Below are 20,578 nucleotides of genomic sequence, written 5' to 3' on the forward strand. Positions count from 1 at the left end.
TTGAATTACGTGTAAAACATAATTAACAATCAACATTTTTAACAAAGACTATATCATAAATATAAGGACATATTTATTAAACATACATTCATATCATTTTATGTCTTTGTCCCAGTCATCGTCACACGCTACTGGACAATGTAACGCGCTAGTGGCGCCATCTACCGGCCGGTGTGCGCGTCGTCTCCGCCGAAGTCCCACTACGTGTGACACCAAGTCGTCACGCATCCGTATTACTGTCTCACACGAAGCCACAGCCGGGTCGTGTTTTACCGGACAATACAACCTAAACCGGTTTGACCCGACAGTTGCCCGCAAACACGCAAAATAGTTAAAAACCAGGATGCCTTTGACTCTCCTGACATGCATCTACTCCAATCAATGTTCTCTCTGTGAGCGCGGAGCGCGCCGTGCCATCGTCGTGAAGTCAACTGCTGGCGCGTCACTCGCACGGCGGCGGCGACGCGCGCGTGTGTGTGTGCGCGCGCACGCACGTGTGTACGGACCGTTATTTTTTTTCCGGGTTGCGTCTCCTCGCGCGCGTTATAGTCGTTCTGCTGCAGCCGCCGGATGACATTTGTAGTGAGGAGGTGAGGTCAAATTTGACTCCCCCTCTCTCTCTCTCTCCCCCTTCCCCCACCCCTCTCTCTCTCTCTCTCTCCTTCTCTCTCTCCCCTCTCTCTGTCCGTCCGTCTGTGTGTGAGAGAGAGAGAGAGAGAGAGAGAGAGGCTTCCTCTAACTAGCGCAGAATCATCATCATCATGGCGGATCAAGGCGAAGCTCCGGCTCCCGTCCTCCCCCCGCAACCGGCGCTGACAACCGGCTGGCCCATCACCAGGGAGTCCTACGAGCTGCAGGAAGTCATAGGTTAGTACCCGGAGATGCGACGCACGCCGCGCAGGACCACGGAGAAGGCTTCTCAGCCCCGGGATGAAGATGAGGGGCCTACCGGCTTTTTTCCGCTTCTTCTTCTTCTTCTTCTTCTTTTTTTATCATATGCAGTAGCCTCCTTACATGCTTTGCAATGCGGATGTTAACAGACACGAGCGGCGCGCGGGTGCGTGACCCCCGACTGCGAGCGTGTGTCGTGAATGTCACTTTCCCAAAGTGCGATCGTAGCTAGTGACGTGAAAGATGCCGAGTGATGCCCCCGACGGGTTATTTCAACGTGGCGGCACTTAAACAGAACTAAACAGCATGTCCCGTCCGCGCGAGACAAGTGGGCGATGTTTCAAGTCCAACATGTCTGATAGTGATGCAGATGATACGGGTCATAATAGTGGAATAGTTGTTTTCAATTTAAAGTAGAAATAAAAGTGAGAGACTTGACTCGTAGCAGGGCTGTAACTATTTATTATTTTTAATTAGTACTATTTTTGTCATTTTTCCATGTATTATTTAAAAAAAAAAATGTAATATTCAAAAGGAGTGAAAAAATGGCCATCATATTTGCTCTAAGCCAAAGAGTGATGTCTTAAGATGTGCCTTTGATGTCTGATCCACGGTGTAAAAGTGATTATATATTTAATTCACACTGAAGCGGTAGTAGTCTTTACGTAGGAGAGGCTGCATCAAACAAATGTAAGGATGTTTTTGCTCAATGTCCTAACCGATTGCCCTAATTGTTGTTTCTGGCACAATTATTTGGTGCCTGTAGATCATGAAACAGTTCCACAGTATTTTCTTTGTACTTCCTTGCTGTAATTAAACCTTTTCAAAGTAAAAAAAAAAGAAAAGCAGACAGCAAAAATCACGCTCAATTCCGGTCTTATCATGTATCGTTTATTTTTAGAAATATTCATTTTTAAATTAACAAATTGAGAAATGGAAGTCGCCTGAATATTTCTGGCACATGCCTGCACGGTGCAGATGAGCTCAAAAGTCACGTCATTACTGATAAGAAGTAGCGCCACAGCTGTGTGCTGCTGACTGGGACAGGTTGGTGGGTCCCCCCCCCCCCCCCTCTCTGTTCTCTCAATCAACTAGTAAGCAGCCCGATCTCACGTGTTCTCTTCTTATCTACCACTACCAGTTGGAAAGCAATACGCTGCGTGTCACAGCTCCGTGCTGTGAAGACCTTCCCCACTCCATCGTGGCCTGATTTGTAGTGAAACAAGCGAACAACCCACCGCATTGCAGAAAAGAAGCGCCGAGCTCAAAGTCGGCTTATGTCATGGTCAGCCAGCACGCATGAAAGATGAACACCGTAACGTAAACACGGAGCCCGTGGAACAGAGGGGCCGGACGAACACCAGAGTTTGAGAGATAATACGCTTCCAGCTGTGTGTCTGTGCTCTCTTCTTTACTCTGCACTTTTGTGCCTGTGATTCCAGGCAGCGGGGCCACAGCTGTGGTGCAGGCCGCCCTCTGTACCCCCAGACAGGAGCGCGTCGCCATAAAGAGAATAAACCTGGAAAAATGCCAGACTAGCATGGATGAGCTGTTGGTGAGTACAATAAATACAGGCTGCTTTTCAAAGTGGGCATTCTTTATTTCCATCTACTTTTCCTCTGTAGGTTTCGAATAAGGATCTTCATTAACACAACTCAGACTAAATCATTTGCTGCAGGGTTGTCTACTATGTTGTGATATGTCCTACTGCTGTGATTAAAAGTTCACTCAAATCTGTCCATTCTCACATAATTTGACGCGTCATCCTGTTGTTTTTCTCTGCCAATAGAAAGAAATCCAGGCAATGAGCCAGTGCTACCATCCCAATGTTGTCACCTACTACACCTCCTTTGTAGTGAAGGATGAACTTTGGTTAGTCATGAAGCTTCTGAGTGGAGGTAAGCTTCTGCTACTTAATCTACATCCCTGGCTTCATACAGCTTGAAAGCTCAGTGAATGAGATGATAAATGTTACAATACCTGATGCTAGTCTCAAATGGTGCAGCAATACACTGTACGGTAATTGTCTTTTGAACTACGTTGGTTACCATCATATATTTATAATTCAGTAATAATAAAAAAGAGCTTTCTAATCAACATTTAACCCATTTAGTTCCCGTGATACATCCTCAAAAGTCATCAGATCTTAATCTTTAATAAGTACTCATTTTGCACAATATTTAGACTGGCTTTATTAAAGTCATAAGTCACATTCTTGGTCCCATGTTATTGTAAATAGCTTACGGCGCACACTTGTGAAGGAAGTACAACAGGGATTTAATCCACTGCGCTTTTACTTTTTACTGAAAGGACGACAAACAACTAATAGATGCTGAATATTTTGTGTGACATTGCAACCGATTTGGGTTTGTCAAGTTTTTCTGTTGTTCTATGATGTCTTTTTAGGCTCCATGCTGGATATAATTAAGCACACAAACAAAGAAGAGGACAGAAATCGACATCTCGATGAACCTATTATTGCTAGTATATTAAAAGAAGTCCTTGAGGGCCTGGACTACCTGCACAGGAATGGACAGATCCACCGGTAACCGCTTGAATATTTTAAACTTATTCGTTTTTGCGGGATTTATTTTGCAAGAATTAAGAAACTAATTTAAAGAAAACTTTCCAGTCACAATCCCAGTGAAAGACGGCCCCAAGTAAAAAACACGTACAAACACACAACATGTTCTCACTCTCTATTTATTGGCAAGCAGTGCAGTGGTTGAGTACTCTGAACTTCCTGTGTTTCAAGGTCACTGCCGGGCAGGCTTGAACAGCCCCGAAGCCCCTTGGGCACAGATCCAGATGGTAGTGGGCTGTGGTGGGCTGTGCTGGGACTCGCTTACACGAACGGAAGAATCAATGCTGCTGCCCCGCGCGGCTTTGTTGTTTGACTGTGTTTGTGTTTTGTCGACCTCAGGGATGTGAAGGCTGGGAACATTCTACTGGGAGAAGACGGATCCGTTCAGATTGCAGGTGCGCTGAACACGATGCGGCCGCTGTCCTCTGTTATCGTTTTCTATAAGTTAACAAAACCCAAAGCAAACTACACACATTGTCTCTTCTATGTTTGATACAAAAATCCTGTCTGCGGCCGCGTTCATTTCGACACGCCGTTCGATCCGGGTTGGATGGTTACGCTCGCTGGTTCATCTGTGTTTTTCAGATTTTGGAGTAAGCGCATTCCTTGCCACAGGGGGAGATATGACTAGAAACAAAGTGCGAAAGACGTTTGTCGGCACGCCATGTTGGATGGCGCCGGAGGTGATGGAACAGGTGAGTCCATCTCCCTGCGCACTAAAAGGCTGGTGATATCATATCTTATTTGAAATGTGTTTGCCTGAGCTCGCTTCTCTGGCGCACTGCGCAAATAAACCACGGAAACGCTAACAAACATAAAGCCCCAGAGATTGAAGTGTATTTGCTATTTTGTATTATTGTCATTCTCCACCCGCAGGTTCGAGGCTATGATTTCAAAGCAGATATATGGAGCTTTGGAATTACCGCCATAGAGTTAGCAACAGGCTCGGCACCCTATCACCGCTACCCTCCCATGAAGGTGAGGGTTCTGGATGTTACTATAAGATGCTATTTTATCAGTGGTGTATTCAGAATTACAGCTACTGCACCCGCTCTCTCACAAGAGAGATGAAAGCAGAGCCTGTGAATTAATGGCGTAGCAAAAAAATCCTCTAACCCAACTTGTTTCATCAACATTGGCAAGGAAGGAACGCGGAGAGACGTGACGCATTGTGACTTGCTTCTTTTCGCCTCAAATTGAGAAACTAACTAAACAACAGGAGGAAACTTTTGTTCTGAAGACATTTTTCTTCCCTCTAAATGTCTACGGTTTACTGCTGAAATGTGAGGGCCGTTTTAAACCCTTTCTTTTGTCTTTTAGGTTTTAATGCTCACCCTACAGAATGATCCCCCCACTCTAGAGACCGGCGTAGAGGACAAGGAAATGCTAAAAAGATACGGCAAATCGTTTAGAAAGCTAATAACTATGTGCCTTCAGAAGGATCCTGCCAAAAGGTTAGAACATCTTACCATATACTAACAAAATATTTCAGCGCAGAGAGCTGATGCAGTTTGGGATCAATAAAACCCCCCGGTTAACATTCAGAGAGCGCTGTGTTGTGATGTATCTTCAGCAGTGTACTTTTTCTGTCTTTAGGCCGACAGCCGCAGAGCTTTTGAAGTGTAAATTCTTCCAAAAGGCGAAGGTATTTGCTTTATCAATTTTTACATTTATATTATTTTGTTAATTACCTACGAGCTACATGGCAACTTTTTAACACGTCATAACTCATTCATCTAATTTTCAGATTGAAGATTCATTTTTGTATTTTTCTCTTACAGAACAAAGAATATTTGGTTGAAAAGCTTTTGTGTTGCGCACCAAAGATTTCCCAGCGAGCGAAGAAGGTATGTTTACAAAAACCCCCCTTTAAAATACCTCACTTATTGACTAAACATGAACAAATTATGTCACAGTGTCCTTGTCCGCCAGAGTGTTACATTTACAGTCAACATTAGCTACGCACGCTGACTTTCTTTAGTACCTTAAACTCTTCAGGCCGACCCTGTTGTGTAGATTATGTAAAAATATGGGACACTGCAGCGGGAGAGTCAAACGGAAAAGATGTACTTACATCTTGCACTAGTAGCCCTCGGCTCTCTTCATGTAGCACACTAAAAGACAAATAGGGTCGCACTAATTGATCACATTGGGCGTCACAAAGGAGCACTTTATCGTCCAGCCTGCTTGCTCAGTGTCGCAGTGTAATGTGGAGGATGTGCAGTTTTCAGGCACAGCTGATATTGGCTTCACATAACACTGCGCCTGGATGCCCATGGACAGGAATGGGATCAGAGGGCCACCGCCGGAAGGGCAGAGTGGCCACGTGGAAGGGCTGGAAATTCACTGACTGCTGGGGAGTAAATGGAGGGCATAGTGGACAGCAGGGCTCCTACTGTGTGTGACGTTGATGCTACGCACAGACAGGACAGGGTGTCAATAAAGAGGGAGGCCGCGGTTGTTGTGGGAGTGGCACAACGTTGGGGTTTGTTGACGGGTGAAGCGGTAGCTACAGACATATGTAGCGGTTGCTATAACGAATGGACACTTACACTTATTGCTAACTTATTACATTTTTTCAACACAATTGTGTTTTTTTTGCGCTGCGAATTATGCGAGATTGGATCTAAAACGGTGCAAATGTACTTGTTTCTCCATTTTCTCTTTATATTTAAGTGGAAAAAATAGACGGCATGCCCAGTAAATATAGCTGATTCACACGACAGCTTCGGTGGATGAAATGCATGAGCCACAGAGCCAGTGTCCTCGTAGCGTTCTGCTGATTTGACCTTCAGAGTCATCTCCATTATTCATTCAGCAAACATTACACGGAGCTGGCGCAGACACACTGCACAAACATGGTCGTCTTCGGATGCTGCGACCCCTTTATGTGAAGATCACTGCGGCCTCACTCTCCGAAAACCTTGTCCAATCACTCCCAAACTTGCTTCATCTATGTGAATTGGCTCTTTTCCTTGATGACATTGTTCTGCTGGTGTAGGTTTTGTCCCGTGTTGTTTTGTGGGAGTAGAATGGAGTGTGTTAACAGCTACTATCCCGACTTAATCGACATGGCCAGCAATTCTGTCCTTGCTTCTGTCCTTGTTTCTGTCCTTGGCCCCGTCCTCAGTCTGGCTTGTTGTGTTACTATAATGCATAAGGCTGATGTTTTGCAGATCGGGTGTGATTCCTGTGATTTATTGAAGCGTATTATTGCAGGTCTGGTAGTGGGGTTTGACTCCCATAACGGTTTCGGTGGTTGCAGGCATAAACCCATCACTAGTGCACTTACTATCTGTTGCTAAGAGTTACTATTTTCAACTTTTGCTCCTGAAAACAGGAAAATAAACATTTGAATGGACTGGAAAAGCTGCTTTAGAGCCAGACTGCTCGAACAAAGCCATACCTTTTGGATTGACCCTATTTGTCCTTGAGCATACTTAAGTAAATCAAAAGGAGATGACGGATCCTCCCGTCAGCTGTCACCAACTAAGTCATTGGAAATGAATACTTGTTTGAAAAGGAGGGAGATACTCAGGAATGGTTTCTTGAAAATAAGAAGGACGTGAGGAATAATGGAAATATTATGCTTTAATTGCAGCCCATTTGAAATATGAATGTAAAAAAACCATCATGTTCATTCATTATGAATTTCTGAACCGCAGTGAGTTGAGTCACCAGCAGAGGGCACCCTGACACCCACGTTTCATTTGTTTTATTGTTTGAAGATTAGGCATTTTACATATTTTTTAGGGGGCAAGAACATTTCTTGAAACTTATGAAATAACATTTAACCTTTAACATTGAAGGATAGTTACTCATCAAGTTCTGTATGGTTGCCTTATGAAGCTTGATTTCAAATAAAGGGCCTTTTACCTGAAGGTGCATCAGTTATCGCTTATTGTTCTCCGCTAATCCGCATATCAGCATTTATAAACACTTTCAGGTCATGAGTATTGTTTTAATTCATGCTCTAATATAATTTATTTCGTTAGCTGCGTGTTTGGGGTCAGTCTGGTGATCGTGTGTGGCTACTAGGTGCATTGATCTGTGTCTGTCTGGCTCAAGGAGCCTGAGCAGGACTCGAGGAACATTTGTCTCTGTGTGGTTTGAACCCGACAGTAGCACAGCGGTAGAGCTTCTTTGACTTAGGTCAGTGATGGAGCATTAATATAGCCAACGTGTTTTACCGTAACACTGGTGTTCTCATCAATTACCTCATGGACCAGCCACGTCTTTCTTCCCTTTCACACTCCTCCAGACTAGTGCTGTACCGAATTACAGGTTTTTACCAAGAATCACCAATGCTATGAGGAAAAACGTGGCAGTAACCTTTCAAAATGAGCCAATAGTATGTACAACCTACACAATCAGAATCAAAAATGAGACATTTTTAAAATATTACAATACAAATTATTTTATTATTAAAACAAACCTTAGGGGTAAATAGAACCGTAGGTCTTTATGGATATAGGGTACAATGTAATTCATTATTGTGTTGCAAGTCTTTTTTTCAATAACATTTTGTAAAATTCTGGTATAAAAAGTTGAAAGTTATGTTTCTATAACAAGATTTGATTTTTGTAAAAAGGGCTTTCGTTTGGTGCATACAAATAATGAGAAACATACCTTAGTTAGTTTATTAAATAGGCAAATCCTTTTTAATATTACAAACATGTTTTCTCAGGGAGGGGATACTTTAGGTCAGCCGATCACAAGGATTCCATCGTTCTATTTCAAAGGCTTATCAAACCAACGAGAATCACAGGCTAAACCACAATGCATGTACGCGTTCAAGCTAAAACTATGAATGCCATCATCGACCGTGCTGGGTGTGTGTGTGTGTGTGTGTGTGTGTGTGTGTGTGTGTCACGCTGCAGGTGAGGAGAGTACCGGGCTCCAGTGGTCACCTGCACAAGACAGAGGATGGAGACTGGGAGTGGAGCGACGACGAGCTGGACGAGAGCAGCGAGGAAGGCAAGGCGGCGGTGAACCAGGGCCGGGTACGATACCAAGCCCGACTGTAGCCGTGTACATTATTTCCTCTTCACCCACAGTTCTCACAGTCTTCTTCAAATGCGAAAGTTGCATTACGTTTATTAAGAGCATCGTTCCTACATTTTATTTGTTTCAGCTTCATTTGTCATTATGACAAACTACAATAGGCACATTTTAATATTTTTATATTATGAAGGTGTTATGACGTATTTTGCCTCCCCTCTGTCTTTGACCCCGTTCATTCCTTCCCTCCCCGATGCGTAAGTTCTTTTTTGGGGAGAAGATGGCTTATCTTAAGAGAGCCTGTCATAGGGTCGCTGTAATGAGCTGGAAGATAGCTGCAAGGATTTGAGACAGGAGACAGTAGGCAGCCAGGATCAAAGGGCCCTTTGATAAAGATACCCGGCTTTAATGTATGATGCAACAAATCACAGGATGCCAGAAGTTGTGACTTAAGAATATTTAAGTTGGCGACGGTAGTCATTTACAGGGACGGGATTCTGGTTTCCTTTCATCAATCACAGACTTTTTTTAGCCGTTGTGCTGTAAAAGAATATTTTTTGTCCTTTTGAGGAAGTGAAAAAGCAAATAAATCATTATTAATTCTGTTTGATAGGAACATGTAAATGTGTGTTTGATTTTTCCCTCCAGTCACGAAGAGTCAGAGATGAGGCCAAAGATGTAAGTTAGCTCCCTCATACACCAATTTTTGAAATACAATTAGAAATATTTTTTGTATTAAAGGGAGAAATGAAATGAGTAAAAATCAGCCTTATCCTTTCGGTTTTGTTGGCAGAAGTTTAATTTAAGTTTAAGCCCTTTAATCTGTTTTAGAGTCTAATAAAGTCAGCAAATTGCTTTGATGCTTTGAGATTACTTTCATGTGTGAAAAATACAATATATATGTATGTATTTGTTTCTTTAAACAAATATATATAACAGCATTTTCACAATTATGCCTCTTGTTATGTTCCTCCTAGAATGAGGAGAACGCCAACAATCTCCCTATTGAAGGGTTGTCTATTCAGCATCCCCAGGTGAGGGATTCAGCAGCGGCACAGTTTTGTCATGATTTAATGATCTCGATGCCACAGTGATTGTCTGTGTGTGTTTGTGTGAATCCGTGGGTGTGCACACGGCACTATACCTGTGTGACTGTGCACGCGTGCAGGGAGCCGGATATGTGCGCGTGTTTGAATGCCGGTCTCCTGCAGGGAAGCTCTCAGCACGCGGCCTCTCTGAGTAAATCACTGTTCCAGCCGAGAGGCCGGCTGTATCTCAGACTCTGGATCCCGTTTTCGAGGCTGTTGTCTTTTTGAAAAGAAGCCAAAGCGGTTTGAGGACTGAACTCTGACAGTGACTCAGCCGTCATTTCTTACCTCTAAAGTCCATTATTTGCTGTGCAAAGAGACAATTCGTTAAATGGTATTGAAAACGCCAATGCACCAATACTGATCAGCCCAATACTGGCTCGCTTAGCTGGATTGACTTTAGGTGACAGTCGGCTCATCTGCTATTGAACAGCATTATCTCACAGTAGTACAGATAGTAACAATTTGGTACATTTATGTCAGAGTACTTATTTGTAACATTTTGCTTTATAAAGTTAGCAATGCAATGTTTAGGTCAAGCCTGGTGTTGTCTCATCATGAAAGAATGATCTCAGCCTCTTCCACGCAGCCTATGGGTACTTGTTATCGGCCAATATGTAAAACCCAAAAGGTCGCTGCATCCCTTATGTGTTGTTCATTTTCTTTTCTCCTACAACTTTTCCCGCGGTTGTAATATTTATTTATTTATTTATATATTTATATTTATATAATATTTGTTTAATATTTATTATGAAAAATAAACCACATGCGCTGAGTGTGCCGTATATATTTTCATCTTTCAGGACCTCTGGCTGTGCAGTGCATTCTGTGTGCAAAGCTTCTTTCTCTTTTCCATTTCCCATGTTTCTGCTTTGCTGATCTCTGAGTCCATTAGCGTGCCACGTAAACTGCCTCATCATTGGATCTGTTCCCGTGCAGGTCGAACCCTTTGGAAATACGCCCTACATTGACGGCGCTCTGAACATGGTGCTACGACTAAGGTGAGACGGGTATTTATTTTCAGAAATATTTGTTGTTTCTGTGGAGTAAAAGCTGACGACTTCTTGTGTTTCTGGATGCGTCGTCGCTTTGTCCTGTCGGTGTGGGCCATTGATAGAGGGAATGATCTCTGCTTGTCAGGGAGGGAACCCCTCCATCGTCACGGATCCTTTCATCTCCCTTTGCCTCACCGGTTGTGTTTGTAGGAAGAAATGGGTTTACACTCCATTGCTTCTTCCTTTTAGAGCACCACTTGCTTCTTGCCTTTGTATCCCAGACGGTGCTGTTCACCAGCATATGTGAACGGCACAGTGGGGACTTGGGATTCGGCCTCGGGATGATCAATTTACGAAAAAAAATGTAGCTCACTTAGAATTGAACATATGTAATCGGGAATGCAGGGCGAGTGTACACATAACACATACATGATGTGCATTACATACGTTACACATACATCTCTCTTACAGAGTGTTCTATACCGTATGCAAACCCACCAACAGAGAAACTGACGTACACACAGAGCCCTTTTTTGACAGCGTTGTCCGTAGTTCCCCGATGAGCTGCTGGCGCAGCACTCGCACGGTCCAACAGACGTCTGAGGCGCTCCGCTGGCGTTCCACAGGGGGCAACGCATCGTTTGACGATGCGGGGAGTCATTATCCTAACCTAGTTATTCAAATAAGTGTTGCTTTTAAATGGTTTTTTTTTTTTCAAGCCCCTCGGCTTCACCGTTTACCCTTTGGATTGCATTATTTCTGCTCAATTTGGGGACTTTATAGCTCAAAGACATGACGCAAATTAGATGTGCTTATATCAATTGCTATAATTAAAACATAAACTCTAATTCCAGTTTACTAATGAAAAAACATAAATACTGTTATCCTGTTAACTTCTGAATGAGCTTAAAAAGGTGTCAGAGCCGAGCAAATGAATTAAACGCATTCACTATATTTAACATAATCCCAGCGTTAGGCTGTCAGATCCTCTTTCTGGTCTGTCAGGAATATTCAGTATTAGAATTGCAAACATGTGACGGACGCCTTCTTAAATGTAAAGCCATTGAGCTTGAACAATTTATTTTCTTCAACAGATGAAGTTTTCAAATGTTATTATATATTCAGGTGGATTACAGGCCTTTCACTATAGTTTGCCATAGGGGAACAGTGGGATCCTTAATATTCCTCGGGAATAGAAAAGAAAAAAGACACTTGAAAGAACATTACTCTATATTTGATGTTGCAGCAAGATAAAATGAACCCCTTTGACAGCATTAATAGCATGTCAATATCAAGCCTCTCATTGTGTTTAGTTTACATAAAAGGCCAGAGGTTGTGAGCTATTTGCTTCTGACTGAACAGTTCCTTTAAGAGAAGATCACCTTTGCTTTATGGTCTCTGGTGGCTTTGGAGTGAATCAGTACGGTGATATTAGATGAAAGAACCATTTTCTGTTTTTGTTTTTGTTGAAATTATCATTAAATACTGACAGCAATTACTGGGACAAAGAAAAGGAATCTAACAACTCCAGTAACGTAGGAAGCCGGTCCGATCATTTAATTTATCTCCGATTATACGATTGGAGCAGCTATGGCTTTTTTTTTCTGCAATGGCACAGAGGTCTCCTGAGAAGATTATTGTCCGCTGCATTTTCAAACTAACATGCTCTTGGTGCGTTGTTGTTGTTGCCAAAAGCACGCAGTTGCATATAGTTTTCTACTAAGCAGTTCAGTCTAGAGGTGACATTGCATGTTTCATAAAGGTTGTTATAGGGTAAGAAGATGTTAGCTCCTGAAAAAGTTTCTTGATCTCTGTTATACAAATGGTTTGTGCCTCCAATATCGAATGTTAGCCTGAAGTTGACAACTTGCTGCCATCTAACTGTTGTAGCACAATAACTAGATCATGATCCCTCCCTGGTTGTAAACCCTGGGGATGTACCAGCAATTCATTAGAATTAATTAACTGGATGTGACTCGTGACAGTCAGCTTCCGCTGCGGTGCCTGAGGGCGACTATCACTGCATCTCCCACCGAAAGCAAAGATATGATCAAAGTTGAGAAGGAAGAAAAATTACAAAACTATAAACAGAAAAAAAGCATAGCTTTAAATATAGCTTTTACCTAATTATGTTTCAACACACGTTATAGTTCTTTTCAAGTACAAAACTTGAAATCTTAATCATTGGTTGCCTATTTATATTCATTATACATATTTATAAGATGAATGGAAAGCTGTTTACGCAAGCTATAAACGGATTATATGTCTGTAATGTACTGACTAACCATCCCTGATGCACACGTGAGACTAGATTTCTCTCCCAGTTCCCATTATGTTTGCCAATGAATTGTTTATTGAAGCCTTTTTTTTATTTAATAGTGATCACACTAAACCTTTTTTGTTCAAAATCATTTGGCATAAACCTCTCACTGTCCTGTGGGATCATACAGCCATCCCACATAGGCGAGCCAGTTCACAATGTGTCAAAATATTAAGAGAGGGGTGAATGAAGTCCCAATTTTGCTGCAATTGAGCCAGAGAAATAGGACTTTAATAGGACTTATTTAAGAACAAGATTGATCCTCTTTATATAAAGTACATGTGGCCTTGAGAGCCATGGCAACGTGCTCCCTCTGCTCCCTCTCCTCCCTCTCCTCCCTCTGCTCCCTCTGCTCCCTCTCCTCCCTCTGCTCCCTCTGCTCCCTCTGCTCCCTCTGCTCTCTCTCCTCCCTCTCCTCCCTTTGCTCCCTCTGCTCCCTCTGCTCCCTCTCCTCCCTCTGCTCCCTCTCCTCCCTCTCCTCCCTCTCCTCCCTTTGGTCCCTCTGCTCCCTCTGCTCCCTCTGCTCCCTCTCCTCCCTTTGCTCCCTCTGCTCCCTCTGCTCCCTCTCCTCCCTCTCCTCCCTCTCCTCCCTTTGGTCCCTCTGCTCCCTCTGCTCCCTCTGCTCCCTCTCCTCCCTTTGCTCCCTCTGCTCCCTCTGCTCCCTCTCCTCCCTCTGCTCCCTCTCCTCCCTCTGCTCCCTCTGCTCCCTTTGCTCCCTCTCCTCCCTCTGCTCCCTCTGCCCCCTCTCCTCCCTTTCCTCCCTCTCCTCCCTCTCCTCGCTTTGCTCCCTCTGCTCCCTTTGCTCCCTCTCCTCCCTCTGCTCCCTCTGCTCCCTCTGCTCCCTCTGCTCTCTCTCCTCCCTCTCCTCCCTTTGCTCCCTCTGCTCCCTCTGCTCCCTCTCCTCCCTCTGCTCCCTCTCCTCCCTCTCCTCCCTCTCCTCCCTTTGGTCCCTCTGCTCCCTCTGCTCCCTCTGCTCCCTCTCCTCCCTTTGCTCCCTCTGCTCCCTCTGCTCCCTCTCCTCCCTCTCCTCCCTCTCCTCCCTTTGGTCCCTCTGCTCCCTCTGCTCCCTCTGCTCCCTCTCCTCCCTTTGCTCCCTCTGCTCCCTCTGCTCCCTCTCCTCCCTCTGCTCCCTCTCCTCCCTCTGCTCCCTCTGCTCCCTTTGCTCCCTCTCCTCCCTCTGCTCCCTCTGCCCCCTCTCCTCCCTTTCCTCCCTCTCCTCCCTCTCCTCGCTTTGCTCCCTCTGCTCCCTCTGCTCCCTTTGCTCCCTCTCCTCCCTTTGCTCCCTCTGCTCCCTCTGCTCCCTTTGCTCCCTCTCCTCCCTCTCCTCCCTTTGCTCCCTCTGCTCTCTGCTCCCTCTCCTCCCTCTGCTCCCTCTGCTCCCTCTCCTCCCTCTGCTCCCTCTGCTCCCTCTCCTCCCTCCCTTTGCTCCCTCTGCTCTCTGCTCCCTCTCCTCCCTCTGCTCCCTCTCCTCCCTCCCTCTCCTCTCTCTGTTTCGTCTGCTTCCTCTGCTGGGAAAAGAGAAGTTGTTTACGTCCATCTGCTCCACTGCTGCTCTGCTTCTACTCAGTTTTTTCTTTTTACGAAATGTAATTCTAAAATAAAAATATAAAGCCAGTGCACATCCCATCTGAAATTCCCCCTCACTGTTTTGTATAGACTTCATTAGATAGTAAAAAAAGTAATGGCAGATATGTCTTTACTTATGAATGGCTCAGATCTCAACTGAACGCAGTGGTGCCCTGTGGTTTATTGAACCAGTCTACAAACCAAATGAATCTATCACACTTCTTCTGGGCATCACTGCAAGTTCCTCATTTATCATCACCCGGCTGGCTAATCCACAGCCACACACAGACTAACAAGACTGATTTGAAATGCAAGTCATGCAAATGAATACTTGTGCTGCAAAGAGGCTGGATGGCACACTTCATCGAAGCTTGCTTAATGCAATAATGCTTTCTTTACATTATTCTGCAGCGTAGGGTTGATGTAAAAACTAAAATCCCATTGAGTCACACCCAATCTCCACTGAATCAGAGCGCACATAATCTGCAAAGGTAAATGCACTCGGGTAGGCAGTTCTTCATGTAGTGTAGATTTGAGTAAAGCAACTGTCTTCTATCCTCTTTCATCTCGTGGTTGCAGCTGGTGTGAGGTTAGACAGCTGTCACCTTTATCCTGCTCAGTATGAGCAAAACCACTGAAACATTTCCTCTGCACATTTGATATAGTCTTTTTTCATCAAGTGCACATTTTCCCCACAGGTGCTCTACTTTTATGGATTTTGTCCATACAAAGTGTGGAAAAATTCTAAAAATCTATTACCTTTTTATGGCAACTCATTTACCTAATCATTGAAGGAAAATAATTTATTTCAAGCACTGGATGAAACCGATCTGGTGTGATGTGAAAGGACTTGCGGGTAGTGACATCATCTCTATGCAGCATTTTAGTCCCTTTCAGCTCAATGATTTGGGTTTCTTTCCAGTGAATTTACTCATTCAGTTCCCCTTCACAGCTCTTATTGGTGCGTTTCTCCAGCAGAAAAAATGACAGTCAATTAGAAAATATTTAGCTGTTAATATTAGAATTTCCCAAAACAGCATCCAAAGTAGAGCAAATATTGGACCACCATTAGTCATGTGAACACAAACACACCTCAGAATGAATGTAAATGTTGGTGCTGGATGAGTAAATACACCACTGTTGGCAGCATGTTCACCACATTGATTGACGATAGTATGTGAATGTTGTGTTTACAGCTAGTTTCCACTCCCCCCAAGTGGCCAAAATAATCATTGAAAGCAGGTTTGTGAGCTAGTTCACATACAGTAAGTCATTGTCAGGTCTACACTCAGCCTCTGTCCAATGGTCTCTGCTTGCTTTAAATGTTGCTCCCTGTTCTTTCTGCCACGGGAGACCGTGACAACTTAACCGTTAACAGGCAGAGCTGCAACAAATGTATCTGTGACATTTTAGATACCACTGGAGCAATCACACCCTTCTGACTCCTCTTGCAGGAACTCTAAAAAGGAGCTTAATGACATCCGGTTTGAATTCACCCCTGGGCGAGGTAAGAGCTCTGCCTGCCTGGATTTGTGCTGTTCCACTCGTGAAAACATCTTCAGGCGCTGTGAATTGTTAGAATTGTTAACGGCAGTGTTTGTGGTACAGACTACATCTGATTCAATATTAAACATGATTACCCGCTGTGGGGAATGCTGCAGGCCTAATGTTTGTCATTCTACTCCCTCATTAGACACAGCTGAGGGGGTTTCCCAGGAACTGTTCTCGGCCGGCCTGGTCAACGGACACGATGTTGTTGTTGGTAATGTTACACATTTTTATTCTGGTAAATTGTGTTGAATAATTACTGAGATGACAAGTGACCATAATCTGAGCTAAAATGCTAAAATGACTTTCCTTTGATCACATCATAAATGTGTATATATATATATATATATATATATATATATATATATATATATATATACGTATATATATATATATATATATATATATATCAGTGTTAGGTTTCAATATGCAGCCAGGTGCCTACCTAAATTGAATCAAACAGAAAATATGTTAAATTACAACACGAGACAAACAATGTTGTAGATTAATAGGCTTGAGTTGAAGTCAGCTGAAGCTCCACCTCCTCGTCTCCTCCTGCGGAATAGGAGTATTAAAATGACTGGAGGGATTGGATTCATTAATCATAGAAGAATAACTTATTTCTTTTCCCACAGCCAGGATTCAGCAAGACAAAATGTCTCTAGATGATTATCTGTTATTAAAGAACTGGCCTTTTCAGCTTTAGATAACAGGAACGCGTATGCACTTACGCATGGCTTGGTTTTCTTGTTCGCTGGCTTTAAATTTCCAAATAATCCATCTCATATTCAGGGAACATTTGCCAGAATTGAATGAATCCCTTTTTAGTGTTAGGGTTATGTACCATTGATAGTATACATACTTTTAAAGCACAATGCTTAAAAATATCATATTTTTCTAGTATTGATATTGACACTAAACATTATTCTGTTGTACTTCATGTACTGAGATTGACTCTTTATATTGTAAAAGTTGTTTGATGTTATTTGTGATGCTATTGAATCTGACCCTCTGCACCACAGTTGCTGCTAACCTTCAGAAGATTGTAGATGACCCGAATACCTACAAAGTGTTGACCTTTAAGCTGGTGAGTTTCCAAATGATTGATGGCCGATGCAGCCCCGCTGGGTTTGTCCCGGCTGACGTAAACACCTTTTTGATGAAGGGTTCACCGAGGAACGTGAGAGTTGAAGTTATTAGAAAGGCTTCAGAACCAGCATCTGTTGCTGAACCCGTTTCACTTGATGACACAAAGAACTTAATGTAAGAATGTTTAACTCAACCAAGGAAAGTGTGGCATGATTGTGACACGCAAGTGCAAGTGTTTGGGTGTATTTTGGATAAAACAACGTAATAATTAGCTCTACTCACACTCTGACAATGACTTTCCCTGCTTGCATCGCTTATCTGCCATTATAAGAAGTTACCTTTCTATTAGATAATCAGTGACATTTACGAAAAAAAGGCAATTCTTTTGGATTTGAGCAATTCTGTTTTGTTCACCTTAATGTAATTGTAGGTAAAAACCATCTGTGCTTGGTTCACTATGCGCTACACTGCCCTGTTTGCGTCCTCAGCAGTGTGTGCTGTGCGAGTGTGCTGTAGGTATAAAGGCATGCTGCCATTTCCATATGTTAACCCAGCTCCACTGCAGACATATTAAAATCCTCACCGCGGCTCAGCTGTGCCTTTCTTCACTATTATTAGTGCGGTGTCGCAAAACTGGTGCAGAGGAATAATTAGGTTCGCCACAGAAACCGCGATGACACTCTGTGAAGGAAGTTGATGCCGTCGGTGAGCAACTTAATCACCTGAGGGAGCGAGAGGTCACTGCAGGCTTCCTGTTTTCACAGTCCCTCCGTGTTGATCAGACATCTGCAGAGCTCTCAGTCCCCCAGAGAGATGAACCGTCTCTCCCCCAATCCGGTGTGAATGGCCAGAGGCCGGCCGGTGTTTAGGGCTCCTCTTTGCACTGGCTCCTCTACAGGGGAAAGAGCTGAGTGAAACCCGAAAAAAAAGATCTAAATGCTCTCATGTTGCCTCTGCGAGTGTCCAAAATTGGAGTGAGATGCGGGTGCTGGATAGTTGAACTGTCGGCAATGAATCGTGCTTTTCCACTGGGGGCTGGTTTAAGTTTAAGGAAGATGCACGACATGGCCAAAACAATGTTACATTAAATATATACTAGATGTATACTCGACTTGAATCCCAAATTCCTCATTGCAACAATGGAGACTAGTTTAAATCATGAAATGCAGCCGCTGACCAAAACATACTGTCTATGTGATGCATTTAGTTTGATGATATATGATAAGTGATATAAATGTACAAAGATCCAAGCATTTAAGCTTCAAAATGTTTAATCCAACTGCACAATATTGATAGTGCTGCAGACAAAGCACAAACACAAACCTGATCAGATTTGCTATTGGCCATTGGCCATGTTACTATACTCTAATATAAATTAAAATACACTTTTCCATTTTATTAAAATATAGAGAACAAAACCATTGAAATTTGCACAGCCTAAAAATAACTGTTTAAATATAATGCTGGGATTTCTATTATTGTCAATAAATCAACAAAACTAGCCACACATTTAATACATTTCTCAACAGTTGCTTTAATAAATAACTGTTTTGCTGTTATCAATTATCAATATACAGCAGCTAATACAATAATTGTTTCCGAACAAAGAAATAAGTTGTGCTTTGGCTGGGGATTCATTTGAAAAGCGGATTAAACCCATTCAAGAGGAATAAGATCTATCAGGCTTTGCTTATACAGACGCACTAGATAGTGGACCTGTGTGGATTTTTGGAAAAGAAGAATTGAGATTAAAAACTCGACATTTAGAGAAATAATAATCCTGCAGTTGTTTCAATCTCTTTATTAATTCATGGTGTAAAACACCAGCGGTTCTAGAGAATTCTGTTGCTGATGAGTATCCACATTGACCTTCGACCTGTCGTCTTCCCCATGCAGGTTTCAGGCTGCGACGACACAGAGATCCCGGACGAGGTGAAGCTGATTGGCTTCGCGCAGCTCAGCGTCTGCTGATGCCCTCTTCACGCCCGCAGCAGGTGGCACAGCGGGGAGACGGATCGGGGGCAGACGGGACGAAGGACACACCATCACTTCCTGCCACATCTTCCCCACCACCCAGCCTGAAGACTCAACCCCCCTTCTCCCTTTCCCCGACCCCCAAAAAGCCACCGGCCCACCGCCCCTCCCACACCTCATAAGCGCCAACCTCCCTGCTTACTGTCCCCCCCCCGACCTTTAACCTTAAACACATTCCACGGCCTGGCGGACGGAGCGGGATCACGAGACAGCCCCGGAACTTAAAGATGTACTCAGGTGGTGACAAAAGGTGATTAAGATGTAGCTTTGAATGTTTTTTTTTTCTTCCTCTCTTTTACTTGTTTCACATCACATTACCTTTGTGTTCAGCACAACTCTTATTATTTATTCAAATGAGGAGGAATTTTTACGATGATTCTCATGCGGTTTTGTTGCCACAGAGAAAACAAATTGACTGGCATCCCACAAACACACTCATTTGTGATATTTCCCAGAGGTCTTTGACAGAATGTACAACTCAGTTAATTTATGGTGAAAAGCACATTTTCATAATAACACAATGAATGTCTAAAAAGAGAAAGAGTTGTATTGTGTGTTGTCAAGACCCGTTTCTCGCTGACAAGAAGGGAACCATGTGCTTGAGAGTGCAGGAAAGAAAACAAAGAGACCTGAATGCGACTGTGTTTAATTTGCTGCTCTTGACAGCTTTTGCTTCAAAATGTTAGAGGTGCCTTGTTCATTTTCCTGTGCCTAAGAAAGTAGACAATGAGTGAGCAGACACACAAAGAGCAGAACCTGCTGATTACCATTTCAGTTCAAGTATTTTAACTTAATGAGACAAGCACTTTTGGGCTGAGTGTGTGCCCCCCCCCCCACCCCCCCCCCACCCAACAAGCATATTAGCCCCTGAAGACCAGTTAACTTGTGTGCTTTTGTCGTCAGACTAATGAAACATAACAGAACCTGCAGTCGTGTAATCAGCTCTGGTTGACGTGTATTTAGATCACAGGTTAATTGACAAAACCACGAATAATTTCCTGCTGCACTACTAAACCCTTTCTTCCCAAAAATGTACTGGTTACTAAAATGTACTGTATGACAATGCATCTGGGGATGAGACCAAGAGGCAACTATTGAAAGGGTGACAAGCCATCTGTTTGTCCCAATACGTCCAGTTCTAAATTATTTTAAGTATTGAAAGGGTAAATATTAACTTCTACTTAATTCTTTATTATAAAGTAATTTATTGTGTTTTCTATGTACAGTATGTGTCCCGTTTCAGCATATAACCCTTATTCCTTCTCTGTAATCAGCTGATGTCAAATTTCTGACAAGAGCCACAATAAAGAATTGCTATTATTTAAAAAAAAGTGTGTGGAGTTTTTTACTATTTGCTCAGTGTCAAAGATACGACCTACACTAAAACTGAAATAACTGTGATTTTTAAAATATATTATTAAACTCACAACTTGAGCAGCATTTGGCAAATTTACAGAATGGA

At 43.1% G+C, this 20,578-nt stretch overlaps 1 protein-coding gene across 1 annotated transcript; it reads left to right on the forward strand.

The window, feature by feature from the left end:
- Window positions 1-498: 498 nt before the first annotated feature.
- Window positions 499-20,447, forward strand: stk39 (serine threonine kinase 39). Its single transcript, XM_040201048.2, has 18 exons — window positions 499-867; window positions 2,334-2,446; window positions 2,681-2,789; window positions 3,298-3,436; window positions 3,815-3,870; window positions 4,061-4,170; window positions 4,352-4,453; window positions 4,796-4,929; window positions 5,072-5,120; window positions 5,257-5,322; window positions 8,356-8,478; window positions 9,125-9,154; window positions 9,454-9,510; window positions 10,504-10,565; window positions 15,900-15,952; window positions 16,139-16,207; window positions 17,016-17,080; window positions 18,979-20,447. Exons 1-18 carry the CDS (start codon window positions 762-764, stop codon window positions 19,051-19,053), a joined length of 1,518 nt encoding a protein of 505 aa, XP_040056982.1. The 5' UTR covers window positions 499-761; the 3' UTR covers window positions 19,054-20,447.
- Window positions 20,448-20,578: the final 131 nt, after the last annotated feature.

This window comes from Gasterosteus aculeatus, chromosome 16 (genome assembly GCF_964276395.1).
Source record: "Gasterosteus aculeatus chromosome 16, fGasAcu3.hap1.1, whole genome shotgun sequence".
Classification (NCBI taxonomy): Eukaryota; Metazoa; Chordata; class Actinopteri; order Perciformes; family Gasterosteidae; genus Gasterosteus; species Gasterosteus aculeatus.